At 45.7% G+C, this 21,797-nt stretch overlaps 2 protein-coding genes across 4 annotated transcripts in view; one reads left to right on the top strand and one right to left on the bottom strand.

Annotated features, from left to right (window-relative positions):
- Positions 1–5,248: 5,248 nt before the first annotated feature.
- On the bottom strand, positions 5,249–16,382 carry RWDD4 (RWD domain containing 4). The gene is made up of 7 exons (XM_066573486.1): positions 16,246–16,382; positions 13,739–13,819; positions 13,420–13,529; positions 13,196–13,346; positions 12,085–12,202; positions 8,668–8,850; positions 5,249–5,456 (listed from the first exon to the last, which is right to left on the bottom strand). The coding sequence occupies exons 1-6, from the start codon at positions 16,267–16,269 to the stop codon at positions 8,762–8,764; spliced, it is 573 nt and encodes a 190-aa protein (XP_066429583.1). The 5' UTR covers positions 16,270–16,382; the 3' UTR covers positions 5,249–5,456; positions 8,668–8,761.
- Positions 16,383–16,632: 250 nt separating this feature from the next.
- The window catches only part of TRAPPC11 (trafficking protein particle complex subunit 11), a 34,661-nt gene continuing 29,496 nt past the window's right edge, over positions 16,633–21,797 (top strand). For 2 of the 3 annotated variants that reach the window (XM_066573483.1, XM_066573481.1), the window contains exons 1-3: positions 16,633–16,756; positions 20,429–20,653; positions 21,515–21,684. In XM_066573483.1, coding sequence (XP_066429580.1) covers positions 20,450–20,653; positions 21,515–21,684 — 374 coding nt within the window. In that variant the 5' untranslated portion in view covers positions 16,633–16,756; positions 20,429–20,449. Of the gene's footprint in view, positions 16,777–20,428; positions 20,654–21,514; positions 21,685–21,797 lie in introns of all 3 variants that reach the window. The other variant, XM_066573482.1, reaches the window with a different exon arrangement.

The following is a 21,797-nucleotide window of genomic DNA, read 5'->3' as shown; positions in this document are numbered from 1 at the left end:
CAGCTATGCAACTCCCTGTAAACGAGGGATGTGCTGGAGACATCGAATTAAAAAATAGTGAGAATTTTCTTTTATTTAGAGAAGGGAAGATATGTTTGTATCCCCCAATATGGTTTGAGTATGGCCTTCAAGAACTGTTGGCTGAATGACCATTCATCCTACAGCAGTTTCCTTGGCTTCCCCATACACACTCATCTTGGTCCAACGTTCGTGTGTTTAGTGAGTTCAGCCACAGCCAGACTCCTCAGGCAACAGTTATTCTTTTGGATCAATCGCCGAAATTTGACATTTCCTATCCTTTTTGATGATGTTGGGGAAAAGTTGAGCCGCCCTATACACAGAGAGCGGTCTGGCCCCACCATTATTGGTGTGTTCGGACGACTAAACTGTAATATGTATGAGGGCCTTTTATAAAGGATCACAAAGTAGCTGTCACTGGGTATTAAATCAATAAGGATTGACTAACCATTATTACAGTCATTGCTGAAACTTAAAACAAACAAAACACGACATTATTAAGGAATGCACACAAAGCTTTGACTTTCAAAGTCAGAAGGGTCAAGGAAACAATAGTTCAAGTATCTACAAAGAACGTGTCAAACACTGTAAGTATGCAGGTCATTGAGCATTTAAGGAGAGGCCCCACTATGGCACCACACTATATAGTGCCTATATAGACCTGCTGAATGTCACCTAGGCAACACTAAGGAAACTGAAGAACCCAAACCCCTTTATGAATTTGTCCGGTTGGGAGTTTATAAATCACATGTGAGTCAGCAGCGTTCGATGATACTTCACATATTTATCCTTGTTTAATTAGCATTTTGTTTTAAGTGTAGACTGTCTTAAATTATGGGTGGAAATAGAGCAGGATGCCACACCATTTCAAGCTCAGAGGTATCTTCTAGTTGCCTTGGCAGGCGACTCGACAGATACTTAACACCATTCATGAGAGAACTGATAGACATCTGGGACAGGCTTGTGTCACTCCTAAACTTAATATCCTGACCTGGCCCACTCACGCCTCTACTGGGAACCCAGACCTGATGGCACTGTTTGACGGCTCCGCACTACTCTCCAGACTAGAACTCTCTATACCACGTGTACGTGACCTTATCTCTCTCCTCCCCGCAAGCCCCCGATCGCCCCCGATAACCCCCGCCGCCTCCCCCGAATTTTCTCGAACGAGTATGCAGTTACTGGAGAAGAGCAATGCTCGCTCATCTGTAGAAGTAACTCATTCCTTTCTGTGCCATGCAAATTCTTCAATAAAATACTCTTGAACCATAAATGTAAATGGTCTTCACCCTTATTAATCGGCATTCTACTACAATTTAATTTGTATTAGAAACTGTTCAATTGCTGTTAGTCTTCACACATTTTCACATTCCGCCTCACATCCATATCATTCACTCAATTCTGGTCACACAGAAAACCATTATCTTGTATGTCCTACCCTCTGTTAAGTATCTAACTGCATGTATATGGAAACCATTTACATTTCAGAGCCCCGGGGAATCTCCAACTCAAGTCTTTCCCAGGCCTACATATTAAGGGGTATTTCCCAAATGTTTAGAATAAAATACCTGGCAATACAATGTTACAGTCAGTCCTTATATATTCTATGGTTACACTATACTATGTCACCTTCCATAACCACACCACAACCATAAGGCTCGGGAGGGAAGTGCTTTATTAGGAAGTTAAACACTAGACCAAGGGGGAACAATCTTGAATCAATGTCAGGAAATATCTTTTTACTGAAATAGTAGATCCTTGGAAGAAAACCTCCAGCAGACGTGGTTGGAAAATAATCAATATATGAATTCAAGTTGCCTGGGAAGAGTATATATCTATGCTAAGAGGAAAAATAAAAAGGAAGTATAAGGGCTCCCCCATAATTGCGTTTTTAACATTAGAAAGTCCCATTGACATTAGTGTTAAAAACACACAAGTGTGGGGGAGCCCTAAGGGTAGGCAAGACAGGCAATGTGGTATTTTTCTGCTGTCTGCTTTCTATGGGACTACATGTGTGACGTGTTACAGAGGCATTCCAGCTACAGATCGTACATGGGTAAATGATATGTACAAATGGTTGACATGCAGTATAATATGGTTTCTTTTCTGGAACTTTAAAAGTTATTAGTACAGCTTTTCAGCCATAAGTAAAGGTCGTGGTTATAGCAGCAAATTTAGCGCCATCCTCAGCCACACTTCTGTTTAACAGAGGACTTCTTACCATTCCTGACTGGTCTGTTTTAGGAAATATTTGTATTCCCCAAGAAATATGGGAATTTTTCTCACACCTCCAGGATGTGCTGCTCCTCTGTTATTCCTGATGGAGCTACATATCTAGAATGACAACTTGGTATTTCTATTGCCCTGTCAATATATTATGTTCTTCTACAGTCAGTACCAGGTGGACAGTATGGGGACATGACCAAAGAGACCAGGGCAATTTATTCATACATTTTCAGAAGGAAAAAGAGAGGAATGGCAGAAGGCAAACATTAAAGAAAACATGTTCTAGAATTGTTAAATTATGGGGAATGCAAGAATTTAACTGCAACAGATAGGACAGGATAAGAGCAAATGTATTCTAGAATTGTTTTTCAGTGTTAGAACAAGTCAGTCTAAACTGAAAGAAAATGCAATCTCTCTGCAGCTACTTCAGTGCTTCTTCCAATCAGGGGCCCTTAAGCCCTAAACGAGGGTCCCCAAAACACAGCAGACCCGCCACTTTTAGAGACAGGAAGACAAATTGATTTTAACATGGTGAAAGATGCTGAGCCAAAAGTATAGCACTGGACAAGAATTATAGAATGTGTCACATACCCCTGCACCAAGCTTTGAGGCCGCAGTGGCATTAAGGGTTTCCCCTGCTGTCATAAATTTGGAGATGACTAATCTACATCCCTGCATTTTGTTCTCAGAACAGGATTTTGGGTATTACATAATGAAAGATGGCACACACATGGATATGAATCAAGAGCATGTTCTGTGCTCATATTATTACATACTATTTAATATTAATATGCCTTTAACGTCTTAAGCCTACCATCCCCCCACCCCCACCCCCACACACACACATTCGTTTCTTCCTCCCCTTCCCATTTTAAAAAAACATAATTCTTTTATTTAACCATTGACAAAGATGCCTGAAGGCTTGCTTTTTGCGGGACGAGCTGTATTTTTCAATGGTACTATATAATGTACTGAAAAACATTTTAGAAATTCTAAGTGGAGTGCAATGGGAAAAAAAATAAACACGAAATTCCGCCATGGTTGGATGCGTTTTGTTTCTACGGTGTACACACTGCAACAAAATTGACATGATAACTATATTCTATGGGTCAGATTACTACGATACCAAATTTGTATAGTTTTTTTTGCTATACTGATTTAATTTTTTTCCAAAGAGGTTTAATTTTTTTAAAAATTATTTTCTGCCGCCATAACTTTCTCCGTCGACTTAGTTGTGCGAGGGCTTATTTTTTGCAAGACGTTCTGTACTTTCTACTGGTACCATTTTGGAGTACATATGACTCTTTGATCGCTTTATATTACATTTTTTCTTGGAGACAGCGTGACCAAAAAAAGCGCAATTCTGGTGTTGTTTATTTTCTTTTCTGACGACGTTGACAGTGAAGGGTAAATAATGCGTTACCCTAATAGTTTGGACTTTTACAGATACAGCGATACTAATCATAAATATGGCCATTTTTTTTTCGTAAACTTAATACCTTTTATTAAAATCAATACAACTTTTTAAAACTAATTTTTACAGTTTTGCCTAGTCCCCACAGGGGACAAGAACTTGCGATAGTTTGATCGTTCCTGCAGTATGCTGTAATGCCATAGCATTACATTATACTGCAATTTGACAGGCAATCTATCAAGCCATGACACAGGCATGCCTTGATAGGTAATCTGCCATGGCAGCCCTGGGGCCTTTCAGAAGGGCCCTGGGATGCCATGGCAAAAACACGGCAACCCGCCATCTTATCGCAGGGGACAATGCAAGACCTCTGAACATCGGTCGAGGAATTTAAAGGGTTAACAGCTCCAATGAGTGGCACTGCTTATTGGAGCTGTTGCAGGTGGGTGTCGGCTGTAAGAAACAGCCGGCACCCACATTATATGTAGCAGGATCGACCCATGACCCCCCTCCATAATACCTAAGTCCACGATCTAGGAGCAAGACTTTCTATGTAAATGCTCGGCACGAGCGCTGACGACCTTAGCGCTGATGGCTTATGCTCTTTCCTAACCTGCATGTTCTTAGCAGTTTATTTAGGATCACAACAAAATTTATCTTTGTTGTAGTGATAAATAATCAAAAGGTGCAGGAGAAGTGAGATAAGGGGTGAAAACTAAAAGCCCATTTACACGGGACCATTCGTTGAGAGTCGTTCAAGCTCCTGTACTCTCACTAGTCGTCCAGTGTAAACGCATGCAGCAAGTGAACAAGAATTGTTCCGTCGTTCAATTTCTGCATGCAAAAAACTGAAGGAGGACAAGCTGTTCAGTTTAAAACAGCAGTCATTCACTTCTGAACTACTGTATGTTTAACGTGAATAGAGATGGGCAGAGGGAGATTGGGGGGGGGGGGGGGGTGACGCTCCCCAGCCTGCTCCGCCTCCATGCCGGCAGTGCTTTCAGCGGTGCCAGTGATACTCGCTCCTATGTAACAGTACAGAAGCAAGCATCATTTGCCCGACAGCTCGTCCCATCTAAATGGGTATAAGCTATTAAGTCCAGCCTCACTGGCTGATCTATCGAGACTCAGAATACAGTGTCTACATAGTGATATGCAGAAGCTGCAAAAGACAAAACTAACCAAAATTTTGAATTAAACCATATTGCAAAACAGATCGTCAGCCCAAAAGGTGTTCTAGCCTGTAAAGGGGTTGTCAGGTTGTGTTAGATTACCCAATGACAAGCAGAACAAAGGCGGCAGGCTGTACATGAATGCTTATTTTCACTACAGCACTGTTTGTAACCATTGCCATGGACATGCTGAATCCTGCAGAGCAGGAGCTATGTGCTATGGGTAACAGTATGTAGGGCAACACAGCATTTTACAAGGTTATGTCTGAACCAGATTGCCCCTTTTACTGTATTCTAAAATAGACCCAGTGACCTTATTGATACGGATCGATTATTACCTGTTCAATATGTCTCTCATTAGTCTTACAAATTATTCAGCGTCTGTTCACAGACTCATAAAATGAGGCAAATACCCGTCTGAAAAGAATACAAGTGACGTTACAAGAGCACGGCACAGCTTTATTAAACAGTTAGCCTACAAAAGGGGCTTCTCTTATAAAATGTAGCATGTTTAATAAATAACCAAAGTAAAATAAGAAAAACCGTCCAGAAGATAAACTGCAGTTGGCTATTAAAAAGACTCTTCAGGATTTCTAGTCTTCTTCATGGTGGCCAGTTTTAGACAACTGTAACAGGAAATAAGACACAGATGAGGAAATCTTACTCTTTAAATAACCAGCAGAGAAGAGGCGACGATCAAATATTTATTGCATGCTTGGAAAAAATGTATTTCTGCAGACCAATAAACTTGTCTCTCATATGGAAGGATACTCTCAGGCTTCATCCTCAGACAGTGGACCCATGTCTGCACTCCTCCCAAAATGGCCCTTTGTTATGCATATCTGCTTCTATCAGCAACTCACATTCTTTAAGATCTACGGACACCTTTGGGGGCTAAAATAGATTTTTTCACTTAAAAGGCATGTATCTCGGGCTGACAATCTTTTTTGCAATAGGATTTTTTTAAAAATTTTGCCCCATTTGTCTTCTGTAGCTACTACTGCAATCCAAGTCTCACTAGGAGATCCATCAGTGTGCTGGACCTACAGAACCATTTCCTCTTCACTCTTGCAGTTTTTCTCAGCTACTTTATGACCAAACAAAGAAATGTTGTTGGTTATAGATTAGGCAACGAAAATCTTTAGGAGAGAGAGAGGCAGAGAGAAGCATAGCCTCACACCAGCACTTGGATCTCCTACTGAGATTTAAAGAAGTTTCTGGGCAAATACTATTAACGATCTATCCTCAGACTCGGACCTCAATGTGGAGCCGGAAGTGCAATAGGAAGCTTAACTCCCATTGATTTCAATGGGAGTGAAGCCGCTGCTGAGACTTCCTGCTCTGACTCCAATGACGATGTCTAACGACAATGATAGCAGGTCGGACGATCAACTGATTACTGGGGATCCTGAGTGATGGAATCCCAGCAATAAACTATTGTCCCAGAAAAGCCTTTTAAACAGCAGTGTCTATGTACAGTGATATGTAGAAGCTGCAGAAGACAAATGGTGTAAAATAGTTCAAAACTATTACAAAAATGATCAGCCCAATATACATGCATTAAAGTGAAAAAAAATTTGCCCTCAAAAGGGGTTCATAAGCTTTAAAGGGGTTGTCCCGCGGCAGCAAGTGGGGTTATACACTTCTGTATGGCCATATTAATGCACTTTGTAATATACATCGTGCATTAAATATGAGCCATACAGAAGTTATTCACTTACCTGCTCCGTTGCTAGCGTCCTCGTCTCCATGGTTCCGTCTAAATTCGCTGGCAGCTTGCTTTTTTAGACGCGCTTGCGCAGTCCGGTCTTCTCCTTTCAGCACGAGCCGCTTCAGTGTGCTCGCTGCTACAGCTCTTCTGCGCATGCGCAGACGAGCTGTCACTGCTCGGGAGCGCGCTGGAGCGGCCATTCTGTACCATCCTCTCTTAGAGGAAGGGGCAGAGCCGCCCAGCTGTCCCGAGAAGCCGCCCAGCTATCCCGCCGTCCTGCCGCCCAGGTAAGTGATGGGCCGGGGGGGGGCTGCCGCTGGGCCGGGGGGGGGGGCTGCGCCGGTTACCTGCTGCCTGGCGGTGGGTGACTGTGTGCCGTGGTCGGCCGCGTTCAATCCAGGGGTCCGGTCGGCGGCTGCGGGGCGTCTGGTTGTCAGGGAGACACAGCTGGTAGCGTCTCGGGAGCGCGCACGTCGGGCTACAGCAAGCGATGGGAAAAGAGCCGGCGGCCATCTTGGGAAAATTTTTATAAGTTGCTGAAACGCTGGAACTGTAAGTACAAACCAGCTAGAAAAGTCATTTACAGGGGGGCTTAGTAATGTATGCTTAATTAGGGGGACTGGGCAAAAAAAAAAAATTCACTGCTTCCTCGAGACAACCCCTTTAAGCACTGAAATCAGTCTGAAACCCACTGTGGAAGATTTATCAAAACTAGAACAGAAAAGGGTTCTAATGCCCATAAAAACCAATCAGGTCATTCATATATGAACCCCATTCTTTTGAATGAAGTCATACACATGAGCAATTTATTTTCGGCACGCCTATTTTTTTGAGGCATGCCCTTGCCCATCGTTTTCAATGGAGTCGGCGGCAGCATTGCACAGTGTGCTATGTGCACATGAGTGCGATGCAAGGTCTCCCCATTAAAAACAATGGAAGACACTCCACGATCCTCCACCGTGACTGTCACCTGCAGCGGAGGATCACTGCTTCCCGAAAGTGATCCGAGACGGTTTTGAACCTAAAGAAGAGGTGGGTAACTTTGTAAATTACATTATTTAGCCTCTTCTGATCCCAAGTTACAATTCGAATTATGGTCCGGAGTTGCATTTACAGTTTTTCAGGCTGCAGAACTAAAATCTCCCAGCATACCTTTCTGACTCTATATGACTGAATCGAGCTTACTCTGAGGATTAACAGTCTACAAAATGTACATGTGGGTGGTTGTACACGAGAAATTCTCCACTGTTTTATCAGTTTTCCTTCTTCGCAGTGGGTTCTGTAGAGTCCTCTCACTTAGTGGGATGTTTCTGTATTTATTTGTTTAGCCCACAACTGTACTTGCATGGTAACCTGATGCCAAAAGACTAATAGCCCCACCGAATTGTAGGAGCTCAGTTAAGCTTCCAGGGATGCTTAGGCATGGACTCCAATATGAATGAGGTTGGTGAACATATCTCTGGGATAAGCCGTTACTCAGGATCAATGTAAAATAAGTTACTTAATTTTTGGTACTCTTTGGTGGACATAACTTTTTACTACCATGTTTCCCCGAAAATAAGACACTGTCTTATATTAATTTTTGCCCCAAAAGAGGCAGTGTCTTATTTTTGACGGTCTCTGGCAGCACTGCGGAAAAACTTCAGTGTTCTCTCCTTCTGACATATCAGCTTCTTGCTGGTGAGAGGACACTGCAGTTTGCTGCAGCGCTGCCGGAGACCATCGCAAGGCATCGGGACGCTGCGGAGCAGGTGAGTATTGATTTTTTTTTCACAGCAGGTTAGCTAGGTCTTATTTTTTTTTTTAGATTTCAAGCCTCCCCTGAAAACCATCGGGATAGGTCCTATTTTAGGGGAAAACACTGTATATAAGGATTGGCATGTGGCAATGACCACCCTCACATCAAAAAGTAGAAACAAAATGTAGTTGTGCAGCCTGGACTGACACCTTACGAGGCAGTGAGGGCGCACTGCAGACTTATGTACCAATCAACTCATCTTTTAACTTCAACTTTTGGTTTTATTTTCAAAGCACTGAAGCAAAGCAAAAATGTTTTAAAACGGTGCACATTGCCCTGAACATTAGTAGTTACAGGATTAGTGATTTTGAATTAAATCGATACTTACATGCTAGTAATATGTTAAAAAACGCAGATCCCACCAGGTGAATAACAGCATGGATTAAAAAAAAGAAAAAAAGAACACATTAAAATGATATATTTTACAATTCAACATATATCGCTAGGTAGTTAAGACTTACCTTAATGACATCAACCCAGTTCCATCCACGTGGTAGTTCTCCCTTGTGGTCTAAAATGTATAAAGAATTGTGTTTGTCATCAGTGGTATAAAGATCCCTTGGTATTCAGAGCACCTCAGTAACCTGTAACCATGGGAGAGATCCCATGCACTGTATACCCTTGTAGATGGACAGGTGGATATAGCAGAGTTTCTACAGGTAAGTTTCTTCTTAAAAATAAAACATTTAAGCTGGTGATTCACTTGGTGTGAAATAGTCAAAATGCAGTAAAAATCATGTATAAAGCCAAAATGGCCTGACTCAAGCTGCTCTTAAACAGCTAAAACCCCCAAATCTCATCTACCTGCTTTGATCTTTGTACAATTTTGGGACTAAAACATCCTAATGCTTTCTTTGTAATCTTACCTTTGTTGGACAGTTCATCATTAGGCCTCATGTCCACGGGCAAATTAAGAATTAAAATCCGCAGCGTTTTTCACGCACGCGGATCCGCGCCCCATAGGAATGCATTGACCACCCGCGGGTAGATAAATACCTGCGGATGGTCAATAAAAGTGATTTTAAAAATTTCTGGAGCATGAAAAAAAATGGACATGCTCCATTTAGGTGCGGATCACGCGTGCAGGAGCTTATAGAGCACATAGCTCAATTGATCTCCCGCATGAAAAGTAAAAGACAATTACAGTGCATCCTCACTGCATCCGCAGCCCAAATCCGCGGTACAAATCTGCAGCGGATCTGATTTTCCCCGTGGGCATGAGGCCTTAGAGATGAGTGAGCGTGCTCGTTTAAGCCTGCTACTCAAGCGAGTAGCAGTCTTTTCGAGTAACCGTGTACTCGTCGGAGCAGCAGGCTTGAGAGACAGAGACAGACAGAGACAGACAGAGAGACAGACAGAGAGACAGACAGAGAGACAGACAGAGAGACAGACAGAGATCTCTCTTCCCCCGATTGCCCCCCGCATGCTGCTCTGGCGAGTACACAGTTACTCGAAAAGACTGCTACTCGCTCGAGTAGCAGGCTTAAACGAGCACGCTCACTCATCTCTATTCATCATCCCACCTCCTTCATTGCCCCTTGAAACAGCAAAGCCCTACAGAGCTACTAGGGCTTAAAAAGCCTATGCACAGCTTTTCACTTACACGCATGTATTTGGAGCTGACAATTATTTTTGCAATAGCGTTTGAGACTTTTACAGTGTTTCGTCTTCTGCAGCTTCTACATATCACTGTATATAAACAGTGCAGTATAAGCAGCTTATCACACTGGCTTTTCTTCCATACGTTTCACATACGGACATCCGAAGTGTGTCCCAAACCCCGAACTCAGAGCATCATATGCGTATGAGGCTCCAAGTTTGGGTCTGGAGATTTGTGGTCAGGCCACTTCTGTAGTCCGTACATGAAAATGATAGAAGAAAAGCCAGTATGGTTAGCACCCAAGTCTTCTCAATAGGAGATTGGTCGCTGAGGCTGGACTGCCTGCTTATTTTTTTGTCTTTCTCTCCTTTCCTGCAGGTTCTTATCAGCAACTTTGTTGTGGTGATAACTTAGCTGATAAGAACGTGCAGGAGAGGAGAGAGCAGAGGGAAACTAAAGGTCATTTTACACAGGCCACTTATTAGGCGCGAACATTCCTACAAACCCTCATTTGCTTGACAATTGGGCTATGTAAAAGGACGAATGATCAGCTGATGATCGAGCAAACACTCATTCGTCACCTGAGGAGAGCATAAAACTATCCGCTGGTCAGCTGCACATTTCTCCGTGTAAATGGGAAGATGTGCAGCCTATTAATGACAGCTGTATGGGGATGAACAATCATCTCACTGGTCCCTACAGGGCAGACTGTGTACAAGGAGGGAAAGAGTGATGAGCAAAATGCTCATTAGCACAGACAAATTATCTATACATGTAGAAGGACTTATTCGTCAGTCCAGCCTCACTGTTAGATCTTCTATTGAGACTTATGCCTCTTTATCATGGGCCGAGAATCTTGGGATTCTCGTTTGTCCAAGCGAATGAGCTGAGGACGTCATCACCAGTTCGTTCACGCTCGGGCAGCCCGTTTAGAATCCTGCAGTTCTGGTTCACTAATTGTTCAGTGTTTCACAAACCTATGTGAATCATTGAACAATCAGCATAGAGAATAAATGCCTTATTGCTGGAGGTCTGACCGCTGGAACCCCAGCGATCGCGAGATCTGTGCAACATAAATCCTCCATGAAAATGGAGCAGCGGTGCGCTCACGTGATCACCCTTCCATTCATTTCTCTGAGACAGAGAGATCAATGCGCTCAGCAAGTTGCCTTTGTTCCATAGAGTCAATAGAGCAGTGGTCAGACTTGTGGACCAGAGCTCTACTTTAATGGAGGATTCAATTCAAAGATTCAAATTGAGGATTCAAAGATCCTGGGATTGTTGTTGGTCCCAGCATTGGAACCTGAAGGGATCAGACATTTATTCTCTATCCAGTAGATAGGAAACAAATGTGGTTAGTGGTAAAAACTCTTCAACAGGGCAAGGATGAAAGTCGGGTTCACTCTTTTCAGGGCTGTTACCGTATATACCGGCGTATAAGACAACTTTTGAACCCCGAAAAATCTGCTCTGAAGTCAGGGGTCGTCTTATACGCCGGTAATACAAAAAAAAAAAAAAGAAAGTGTCAAAAAAAAAATCATTACTCACCTCCCCCGGCGTTCTGCGGCGCTGCTGCAGGCTGTCGCTCCCTCCTGGTCCCCGGCAGAGCATTGCTTTCTGGACGCAGGGCTTGAAATCCCCGCCTCCAGAAAGCTAATACTGTGATTGGCTAACACACGCCGTCAGCCAATCACAGCCATTCAATGACATCATTGAATGATTGTGATTGGCTGAAGGCACGTGTGTTTTAGCCAATCACAGCCATTCAATGATGTCATTGAATGGCTGTGATTGGCTGATGGCCCTGCGTCCAGAAAGCAATGCTCTGCCGGGGACCAGGAGGGAGCGACAGCCTGCAGCGGCACCGCAGAACGCCAGGGGAGGCGAGTACTGATTTTTTTTTTTTGCTCCACTGTATTCCCGGCGTATAAGGTGACAGTTGGGGGGTCGTCTTATATGCCCCGTCGCCTTATACACCGGAATATACGGTACTTTAACTAGTCAGGGTGTAAATAGGGAGTAAATGGAAGTCATGAAGCCTGAACACTGTATTGGTGAATGTGGGGAAAAGAACTGAACTACTTCTCTGTCACAACATAGAAGCCAGCGGTCCCAATCATTTTTGTATATCTCCATGTAACTCACCCGTTTTGTCCGCCAATTTTCTCTTTTGTGCTTTCGTCAACTGCTCCTTTTTGTCTTTTTTCTTACTAGATTGAGTTGTGTTTGTTGATTCTACTGTGCTGTCATTTCCTAATAAGGTCTAGGAAAAAAAAAAGCCCCAAAAAAACAAACATCAATTTTTTTCTTACATTGAAGATGATATGCCAATAGCTGAAAGACGTAGTATAACATCCTAGAGAATGTATTGCATGACGCGCACTGTGAAGCTCTGCACACGTTCCCTGACAATGTTTAAGCTTTGCACATTGCAAAAAAAAAGATTTAAGGGCTTTAAAAAAAAAAAAAACCCTGTTTGAAATCTGACATAAATGCACTAATAAGTCCAGCCTAATGCACCCACCACCTTTGACTTCACTTTGTATACCCAAATATCACGAGTTATAGTGTGTAATGACAGCATAAGGAGAACATTAAAGTAAAATATATAACAAAGCACATATAGGCCGCCTGCAGACCGCCGGGTCGGATCCCGCTGTGAGAATACTCGCAGTGGGATGTGGATCCGTGCCCCTGCAGAGACCTGCGGCTCACCCGCTCCTGGCATCTCCCATCTCTGCTACGCGCCGGCTGCCGGCCAGACGGTGCATGTGCAGAGTGGAGCCAGCCCATCCCTAGTCTCGTTTCTGTGCAGGCCTCTGCGAGACCCGCACAGAAATAGAACATGCCGCGATTTGTTTTCTGCACATGTTTTCACGTGGACAAATCGCGACTGTGTGCATAGGGTTGCATTTTCTAATGCAATCCTATGGCAGCAGCAAAAATCTGCGGGAAATCCCGCCGCGGAATTTCCACCTCTGTGCAGGAAGCCATACACTATAACATGAAGAAGCTTGTCAAATACAAAAGTTTATTAATTGCTTAAACACCGCCTGCCGCAAATGTACGTCTAGTAATCCTGGTACTTTAACCCATGCCAATGTAGAATTATGGTGCTTTGTGTATATAGCAGGCTTAACAATTGCTCCCATACTCTAGACAAACATTTAACAGACATTTGCTATCCTAGCTTCATTCCCTCTCGTCCCTATCCATTTTTTTTTTTAAATTAAAAAGAACAGTGTTTAACCCTTACCGTACTGTTGCTGAATGGTTGATGATGCTCCATTAATTCTTCCTTATTGTCTTTGGCATATTCAAATAAAGTGTACGTCATTGATGTACCGAGGTTGGCCTCCACCTGCTCCTGTAACTTATTTACGATGCCCTTTTTCACAGCTTGACAACTAAATAAGACATACAAATGCATAAAAAGAGCAACAATACCATAACAACACAACTGGACGCGAGAACACTTACATTTGATTGTTAAAAAACGCATTCATGGATATGTTGGGTGCAGTTTCAGGGTAGGATTCTGGCCACGCTATTTCAACAAGAAAGGCTTTGAGGTCCCCAACGTCACCGACCTATAGGAGATTAAAGCAGGAGAAAGTAAAACCTTTTTCTCTTTATCAAATCTTTTCACTTTCTAGATGTCAAATATAAACTGAATCGGAGTTTGGAAAGATTTTACCTTTTGTTACTACAACTTGCAAAAAAGCTTTGGCTTCATAGGCGATGATTTCAATATCAAGGCACAACTAACAATATGCATGTAAATGAAAAACCGTATTACCCGATACTGGAAAACGGTAGGCCCAAGCTCCTTAAAGCAGTCATCTCCTTCGTAGATAGAGCGAAGAGCTTCTAGCTCCATCTGAAAGGCAAAATGAGCAGGATAGTAAAAAAGTATATACAAAAACAACTCCAAAAAAAGAAAGCATATATCGTGTTACCAATGCACACTTAGCAGTTTTGGTATATCCCATGAGATTCAATTGAGGGGTCACTACACCGCAACAGTGAATGAGGGACCAGCCCACCTCATTCTTGTGATCGGGGGGGCTGTACCTGTAATGTACTAGTCCAGCCCTATGTGTTTAGTAAATAGTTTTACTGGTTCTATCACTCACACATTTTCGTCTTTCATGTAAACCTCAAACTGAAGATGAATGTACACATTAAAGTTGATGGTGAACGACTGTTTTGCGGATGCGGTCGTACACGATTCAGTCCATATTGACCAGAACAGTTGTTCAAAGTGGCCATATGCATTCAAGGAAACTGGGTGACCAACAAGGGAACGTTCTTTCAAAGGAAAATCGTTCATGGACGACCGACCTGGCTACAAAGATTTTAAACCTGGCTGACTTCTTTCCAAAGGATGGCAGCCAGTCATTGGGTTGCTAAAACAAATGTTCATTGTAAAATTACACCCAATGAACGATCGCTTTGGTTGAAATCGTCCTTTTTTATCGACTTGAGTCTAATGTATAGGAGCACTTTTAGGATACAAGCACTTGGCAATGCTGCCTGCAGACACACTGCACGTTCTTTGTATGATGCCTCCTACATGTAAGCGCAGGTATCTTTGGTCTGTAAATAGAGTATAAGACGCCACTTGTCAAAACCGTTCTTGGTGTGCCAACGCTCAGACATCAACTGATAGGACCTCAAAATAACACAATGGACACACGGCTCTGTGATCCATTAGAAGCAAGGCTTTACCCCTGAACCCAATCCATGAGGAGCTCAAAGATAGATATTCCGATCAGGTTTAAGACCACCTGCCTAACATTGTGTAGGACCCCATTTCCTGCCAAAGCAGCTCTGATCTGAGTTGTGAGGTGGAGTAGTCATCGATTGACTTTCCCACAGATGCCGGGTCGGAGATCTAGGAAAACTGGAGGCCAAGTCAGCACTTTGACCTCTTTCCTGAAGAATCTTTGCAGTATGTATTATCCTGCTGAAGAAGCTGATTGTAGGTACTTGTGCTGACCGGCTCTGCGGGGATCGCCACGCGCGCGCTGACCGGCTCTGCGGGGATCGCCACGCGCGCCCTGACCGCTCTGCGGGGATCGCCACGCGCGCCCTGACCGCTCTGCGGGGATCGCCACGCGCGCCCTGACCGCTCTGCGGGGATCGCCACGGGCGCCCTGACCGCTCTGCGGGGATCGCCACGGGCGCCCTGACCGCTCTGCGGGGATCGCCACGGGCGCCCTGACCGCTCTGCGGGGATCGCCACGGGCGCCCTGACCGCTCTGCGGGGATCGCCACGGGCGCCCTGACCGCTCTGCGGGGATCGCCACGGGCGCCCTGACCGCTCTGCGGGGATCGCCACGGGCGCCCTGACCGCTCTGCGGGGATCGCCACGGGCGCCCTGACCGCTCTGCGGGGATCGCCACGGGCGCCCTGACCGCTCTGCGGGGATCGCCACGGGCGCCCTGACCGCTCTGCGGGGATCGCCACGGGCGCCCTGACCGCTCTGCGGGGATCGCCACGGGCGCCCTGACCGCTCTGTCTTAGAGGCCTAGCCCTCCATGGCATGTTCATGGGTTATCCTTGGGGCATGTTCACACAGGGTGGATTCACCATGTATTTTCCGTGAGGACCCTCAACATGGAAAATCTGTAGTATTTACAGCAGCGAAGCGGAGGAGATTTTCAAAATCTCATCCACACACTGTAGAAAGAGAAAAAAAAAACAGCCCAAAATCTGCACGGAAATTGACCCGCGGAGCCGATTCTGGATCCACAATTATAGGACTGGATTTTCAGTGCGGAAACAACTTAATCAAACGGGACCGTAAATGCAGCAAATTCTGCATCAAAAACCGTGTCAAATTCCGTACCAATGGAGTTTTTGCGCTGCGGCCATTCCGCAGTATGTTCTGCCCCGTTGGACGCCCCCTACAGACCCGGGCTGGAGTCACTGTATTGGCACTCAGACTTGTACAATTAAGTCTTTAGGTTGTTTCCCCCCAGATTTACTGATCATAGGAATCATCAGACTAAGGACTCATTGGCGCGGCTCCCCACATTCACCGCTTGGCGCTGTCAGCAGAACGTGAGCGCAGACTACACCTGTATTATATACCTGCAGGGAGCGCCCTGATACCTGTCAGCACTGGGACAACACTGCCAGGTACTGCACACACCCCTGACAGTGCCAACATGGCATCTCATGCCCCATTATCACAAGCACAGTGCCAGTGATAAGCACTGCTGACAACACAACCCCCTCCTGTAATGGCAGGTGCCCAGTATATGCCCTGTGTGCAAGGAGGCAGTTCCGGCTACCCACCTCCTGGTCCTCGTTGGCAGCCATGCTGTCAGGACGCGCAGTTGCTCCTACCACATCGGGGTTACTCCTCAGCTCCTTCAGCTCCTCCAACACCTACAGCTCCTCCAACTCACGGAGCATGCATTGCGCATGCGCCGTGCCATCACAACCTTTACCTCATCAATTCGCGTCACACATTAGCGGACATCTTTGTTCAGGGAAACGTGTACTCGGCACGAGTCTTATAGAGCATAAACCATCCTTTTCTTGGAGAGCTGTGAGATATACATTACTGCATCTCTCTGTGTTTTAAAAACAATATGTAAGAGGGAAAAAATAATAAAACACGGAAATATTATGCCCGATGTAAACATGGCGACAGCGGGCGCTCCCAGCAGGCTTTGCGGCTGGATCAGCTGACAGAGTAGGGACAGGGCTGTGTCCCCGGGATGACGAGTGAGTGCTCGGTGCTGTGTATCCCGAGGGGCCTGCAGCCGGGAGGTGACATGTACTGAGGCCTGCAGCACGTCTGGTAATGGCAGTCACCGCTGTGTATGTAATGTGCTGGACGTCTGCTCGGCTCTGCAGGCAGCGCTGGTGGGTGATGTATGTGCAGCAGTGAGGGACCTCCAGTCAGTGCGATAGACATTGAATGGAGAGCTGCACCTCTGGGTGTCCGATCACCGAGACCCCGCTGATCTAGTATTCATCATCTACCACTGGCAATGCCTCAGGCTGGAGCACCCCTTTAAACTTGACTAACTTTTTGGAAAATGTTTTTTTGTGTGTGTGTGTGTGTGTGTGTGTGTGTTGGTTAGGTGGGGCAGCAGTTACTACACAGGGCAGACAGTGGGCATGGTGTGTGCCCGTGTTTATATAGCATCATCTGCAGTTACTACACAGGGCAGACAGTGGGCATGGTGTGTGCCCGTGTTTATATAGCATCATACGCAGTTATAACATAGGGCAGACAGTGGGCATGGTGTGTGCGCGTGTTTAAATAGCATCATCTGCAGTTACAACATAGGGCAGACAGTGGGCATGGTGTGTGCCCGTGTATATGTAGCAGTGTCCGCAGTTACTACAGATGGGGGGCAGTGGGCATGCAATTTGCCCATGTGCATCTCACAATGTCCGCAAGCTACTACAGCAGGCAGTGGTGGGCATGCAATGTGCCCATGTATACATAGCAGTGTCTGCAGTTACAACAGTGTAGTGGTGGGCATGCAGTGTGCCTGTGTATACAGTGCAGTGTCTGCAGTTATTACAGGTGGGGGCAGTGGGCATGCAGTGTGCCTGTGTATACAGTGCAGTGTCTGCAGTTACTACAGGTGGTGGCAGTGGGCATTCAGTGTGCCTGTGTATACAGTGCAGTGTCTGCAGTTATTACAGATGGGGGCAGTGGGCATGTAGTGTGCCTACGTATATGTAGCAGTGTCTGCAGTTACAACAGAGTGGTGACGGGCATGCAGTGTGCCCGTGTGTATGTAGCAGTGTCTGCAGTTACTACAAGGGGTAGTGGTGGGCATGCAGTTTCCCCGTGTGTATGTAGCAGTGTCTGCAGTTACTACAGGGGGTGATGGTGGGCATGCAATGTACCCGTGGGTATGTAGCAGTGTCCACAGTTACAACAGCAGGCAGAGGTGAGCATGCATTGTGCCCTTGTATATGTAGCAGTGTCTGCAGTTACTACAGGTGGTGGCAGTAGATATGCAGTGTGCCCGTGTATATGTAGTAGTGTCTGCAGTTACTACAGGTGGTGGTAGTGGGTATGCAGTGTGCCCGTGTATATGTAGCAGTGTCTGCAGTTACTACAGGTGGTGGTAGTAGATATGCAGTGTGCCCGTGTATATGTAGTAGTGTCTGCAGTTACTACAGGTGGTGGTAGTGGGTATGCAGTGTGCCCGTGTATATCTAGCAGTGTCTGCAGTTACTGCAGGTGGTGGCAGTGGGTATGCAGTGTTCCTGTGTATATGTAGCAGTGCCTGCAGTTACTACAGGTGGTGGCAGTGGGTATGCAGTGTGCCTGTGTATATGTAGCAGTTTCTGCAGTTACTGCAGGTGGTGGTAGTAGATATGCAGTGTGCCCGTGTATATGTAGCAGTGTATGCAGTTACTGCAGGTGGTGGCAGTGGGTATGCAGTGTGCCTTTGTATATGTATCAGTGTATGCAGTTACTGCAGGTGGTGGCAGTGGGTATGCAGTGTGCCTTTGTATATGTAGCAGTGTATGCAGTTACTGCAGGTGGTGGCAGTGGATATGCAGTGTGCCTTTGTATATGTATCAGTGCCTGCAGTTATTACAGGTGGTGGCAGTGGATATGCAGTGTTCCTGTGTATATGTAGCAGTGCCTGCAGTTACTACAGGTGGTGGCAGTGGGTATGCAGTGTTCCTGTGTATATGTAGCAGTGTCTGCAGTTACTACAGGTGGTGGCAGTGGGTATGCAGTGTTCCTGTGTATATGTAGCAGTGCCTGCAGTTACTACAGGTGGTGGCAGTGGGTATGCAGTGTTCCTGTGTATATGTAGCAGTGTCTGCAGTTACTACAGGTGGTGGCAGTGGGTATGCAGTGTGCCCCGTGTATATGTAGCAGTGTCTGCAGTTACTACAGGTGGTGGCAGTGGGTATGCAGTGTTCCTGTGTATATGTAGCAGTGCCTGCAGTTACTACAGGTGGTGGTAGTAGATATGCAGTGTGCCCGTGTATTTGTAGCAGTGTATGCAGTTACTGCAGGTGGTGGCAGTGGGTATGCAGTGTGCCCCGTGTATATGTAGCAGTGCCTGCAGTTACTACAGGTGGTGGTAGTAGATATGCAGTGTGCCCGTGTATATGTAGCAGTGTATGCAGTTACTGCAGGTGGTGGCAGTGGGTATGCAGTGTGCCTGTGTATATGTAGCAGTGTCTGCAGTTACTACAGGTGGTGGCAGTGGGTATGCAGTGTGCCCCGTGTATATGTAGCAGTGTCTGCAGTTACTGCAGGTGGTGGCAGTGGGTATGCAGTGTGCCCGTGTATATGTAGCAGTGCCTGCAGTTACTACAGGTGGTGGTAGTAGATATGCAGTGTGCCCGTGTATTTGTAGCAGTGTATGCAGTTACTACAGGTGGAGGTAGTGGGTATGCAGTGTGCCCCGTGTATATGTAGCAGTGCCTGCAGTTACTACAGGTGGTGGCAGTGTGTATGCAGTGTGCCCCGTGTGTATGTAGCAGTGCCTGCAGTTACTACAGGTGGTGGCAGTGTGTATGCAGTGTGCCCCGTGTGTATGTAGCAGTGTCTGCAGTTACTGCAGGGGGGGGGGGGAACTTACCCTTAGTAGTCAGACATTAATCAGACATAAAATCCTTTTTAGACTTTTATAGTGACTATTAGGCCGGCGACATACGAATGTATTTGGGCAGCATTTATGCCTATGTGATGCAGATGGGTTTCCTGGCGGGACCAGAACCCTGAGCACCATAGGTTAAGCTGGTAGTTTAGGTCAGACCGGAGCACCTGTCCTTATCGCGGGCACATAATTGCAGCTGAAATGTGCATGTCTCTCATTGGCCTAAAGGTGGAGAAGTATATATAAAATCAGTTCTGCTGCCTTCCAGGGGTTATCTCCACGCCACCACCCCTGCGATCATCACTTGGCCACCACCCCTGCGATCATCACTTGGCCACCACCCCTGCGATCATCACTTGGCCACCATCCCTGCGATCATCACTTGGCCACCATCCCTGCGATCATCACTTGGCCACCATCCCAGCGATCATCACTTGAGCCAGCGCCAGCCCACCACACATCTCCCTTGTAGGAACTGTGGCAAAAGCCTAGCAGTCATTCAAGTTGGCTGTGTCCGGTAGAGAAGGGCATTTGTTTGCAGCAACTCTCCACTCTGGCTCGTATAGGGGTGGGGGGCCTGAACGGGGAACCCCACCTTTATGAAGTTATCTCACAAGCTCCCCCATACATACATAGTCTTGGTTCTGATGATCATGTATGTGTATTGCCATGGGGAGAGGTGATAAGCTGATATCGGAGATCTCTGTCAGCCGCTTATCTCCTTGGGAAGAAAGGATCGATGTAGTTAGGATACTTGGGGACTGGAGCTGAGAAGCCCTGGTGTAGCCTTAGACTGCCGTGTACCCATCACATCATGAACACCTCCTGCCGCCGTATACTTCCCTGATCTCCCATCACGATTTCCTTTCTTTACTCCTCAGGTATTCACACTAAGTTCGACAATGGGCCCCACCCAGTGGGACTTCCCGGTGGAGTTATGCTGCCGTCCTATGGCCTTTGTGACCCTGACTGGATTAGACGTGACCTATAATGCTGTTCATCGCGCCATTTGGGATGCATTTTGTGCAAATAGGCGAGCAGACCGAGTACCCATCTCATTTAAAGTGCTTCCCGGAGACCATGAATACCCAAAATGTAGAACAAAGGTATGATCTTATGTGACGCATGTAACGTATGATGCCATATATCACATCTGAAGAGGAAAGCCTTATTGAGGCTCAGCGTAGGAGCGGAGGTTAGGATCTGTCACCGCTGCTCTAATTGTTTAGTCCTTTACCTTGCTAGCCATTTTATAATGAGCAGCATCTCTACATGGAATGACTTCCTAGTCGGGCTGGGTGATTTGGCTGAAAAGTAAAATCTCGATTTATTTATTTTTTATTCTTTTGCTAAACAAGCTAAAAATACCACAATACATTTTTTACATAAGGGGATCGCATACACAGCAATTTCCTAATATCAAAATTAAATGGGACAATTCTGATAATCAGTACTTGGCAAGGAATTGCTTTGTATGTAAAAGAATGAGGAATGAACTTTAGTTACATACACATGAAGGATGGGGTTCCACACCCCAAGTCATCACAGCCCCCATGTACTTTCCTCCTCAAAGTCATCATGGCCACGCTGCCCGGCATCCCGCACACCACATTTCCTCCCACTTTGGCCACACCCACAGGAGGCAGGGCTAATCTGGATTTAACAATTCCGACAAAAGTTAGAATCATGCCTCAGCAAAATGACGATTAATCACGTTAATTTAATTAATCGCCCAGCCCTACTTCCTTGCAAGCTTCTGATTCTACAGAGCAGTCAGTGGAAACAAGCAGAGATGCACTATAAAGCAAGGAGTAAGGATAGATCAGCATACCAGTCATTGATCATCCCCAAATTGCACAGCCAATCACTAAATAAAACCGTAAATAGCATGTCCAAGATAGTGGCTTGCCTATATATTGTGTAAGGGCATGACTGCATCTAATGGCAGTGCTTTTCTGCTTCCTTAGAGAACATCTTATGAATGGTACATCCCCAAAGGGATCCTTAAGACTGGTTGGATGAATAAACACCTTAACCTGGTGCCGGCTCTGGTCGTGGTGTTTTACGAACTTGACTGGGATGAAGCCCAGTGGAAGGAGAAGCAGTCAGAATGTGCAACTCGGGTGGAAATAGTAAGGTAAAGATCATGGAAGACTAAAGCTGGGCGTAGATCTTAAACGGGTTATACCACAATCAACCCCTTTATACAACCCCAGAATCAAGTGTAATTGGTAGAGGTCTTACTGGTGG

This window comes from Eleutherodactylus coqui, chromosome 7, assembly GCF_035609145.1.
Source record: "Eleutherodactylus coqui strain aEleCoq1 chromosome 7, aEleCoq1.hap1, whole genome shotgun sequence".
NCBI lineage: Eukaryota > Metazoa > Chordata > Amphibia > Anura > Eleutherodactylidae > Eleutherodactylus > Eleutherodactylus coqui.
Note: the sequence above shows the minus strand (reverse complement) of the source record. Positions and strands in the feature narration are given on the sequence as shown.

Bases quoted from the DNA above. Each gene is read 5' to 3' on its own strand.
- RWDD4 (XM_066573486.1), bottom strand. From the start codon at position 16,269: ATGGCTGCCAACGAGGACCAGGAG. The intron at 13,820-16,245 runs GTGGGTAGCCGG...TTTGCCTTTCAG, and splicing joins CTGCCAACGAGGACCAGGAG to ATGGAGCTAGAAGCTCTTCG. The intron at 13,347-13,419 runs GTAAGTGTTCTC...TGTCTTATTTAG, and splicing joins GCGTTTTTTAACAATCAAAT to TTGTCAAGCTGTGAAAAAGG.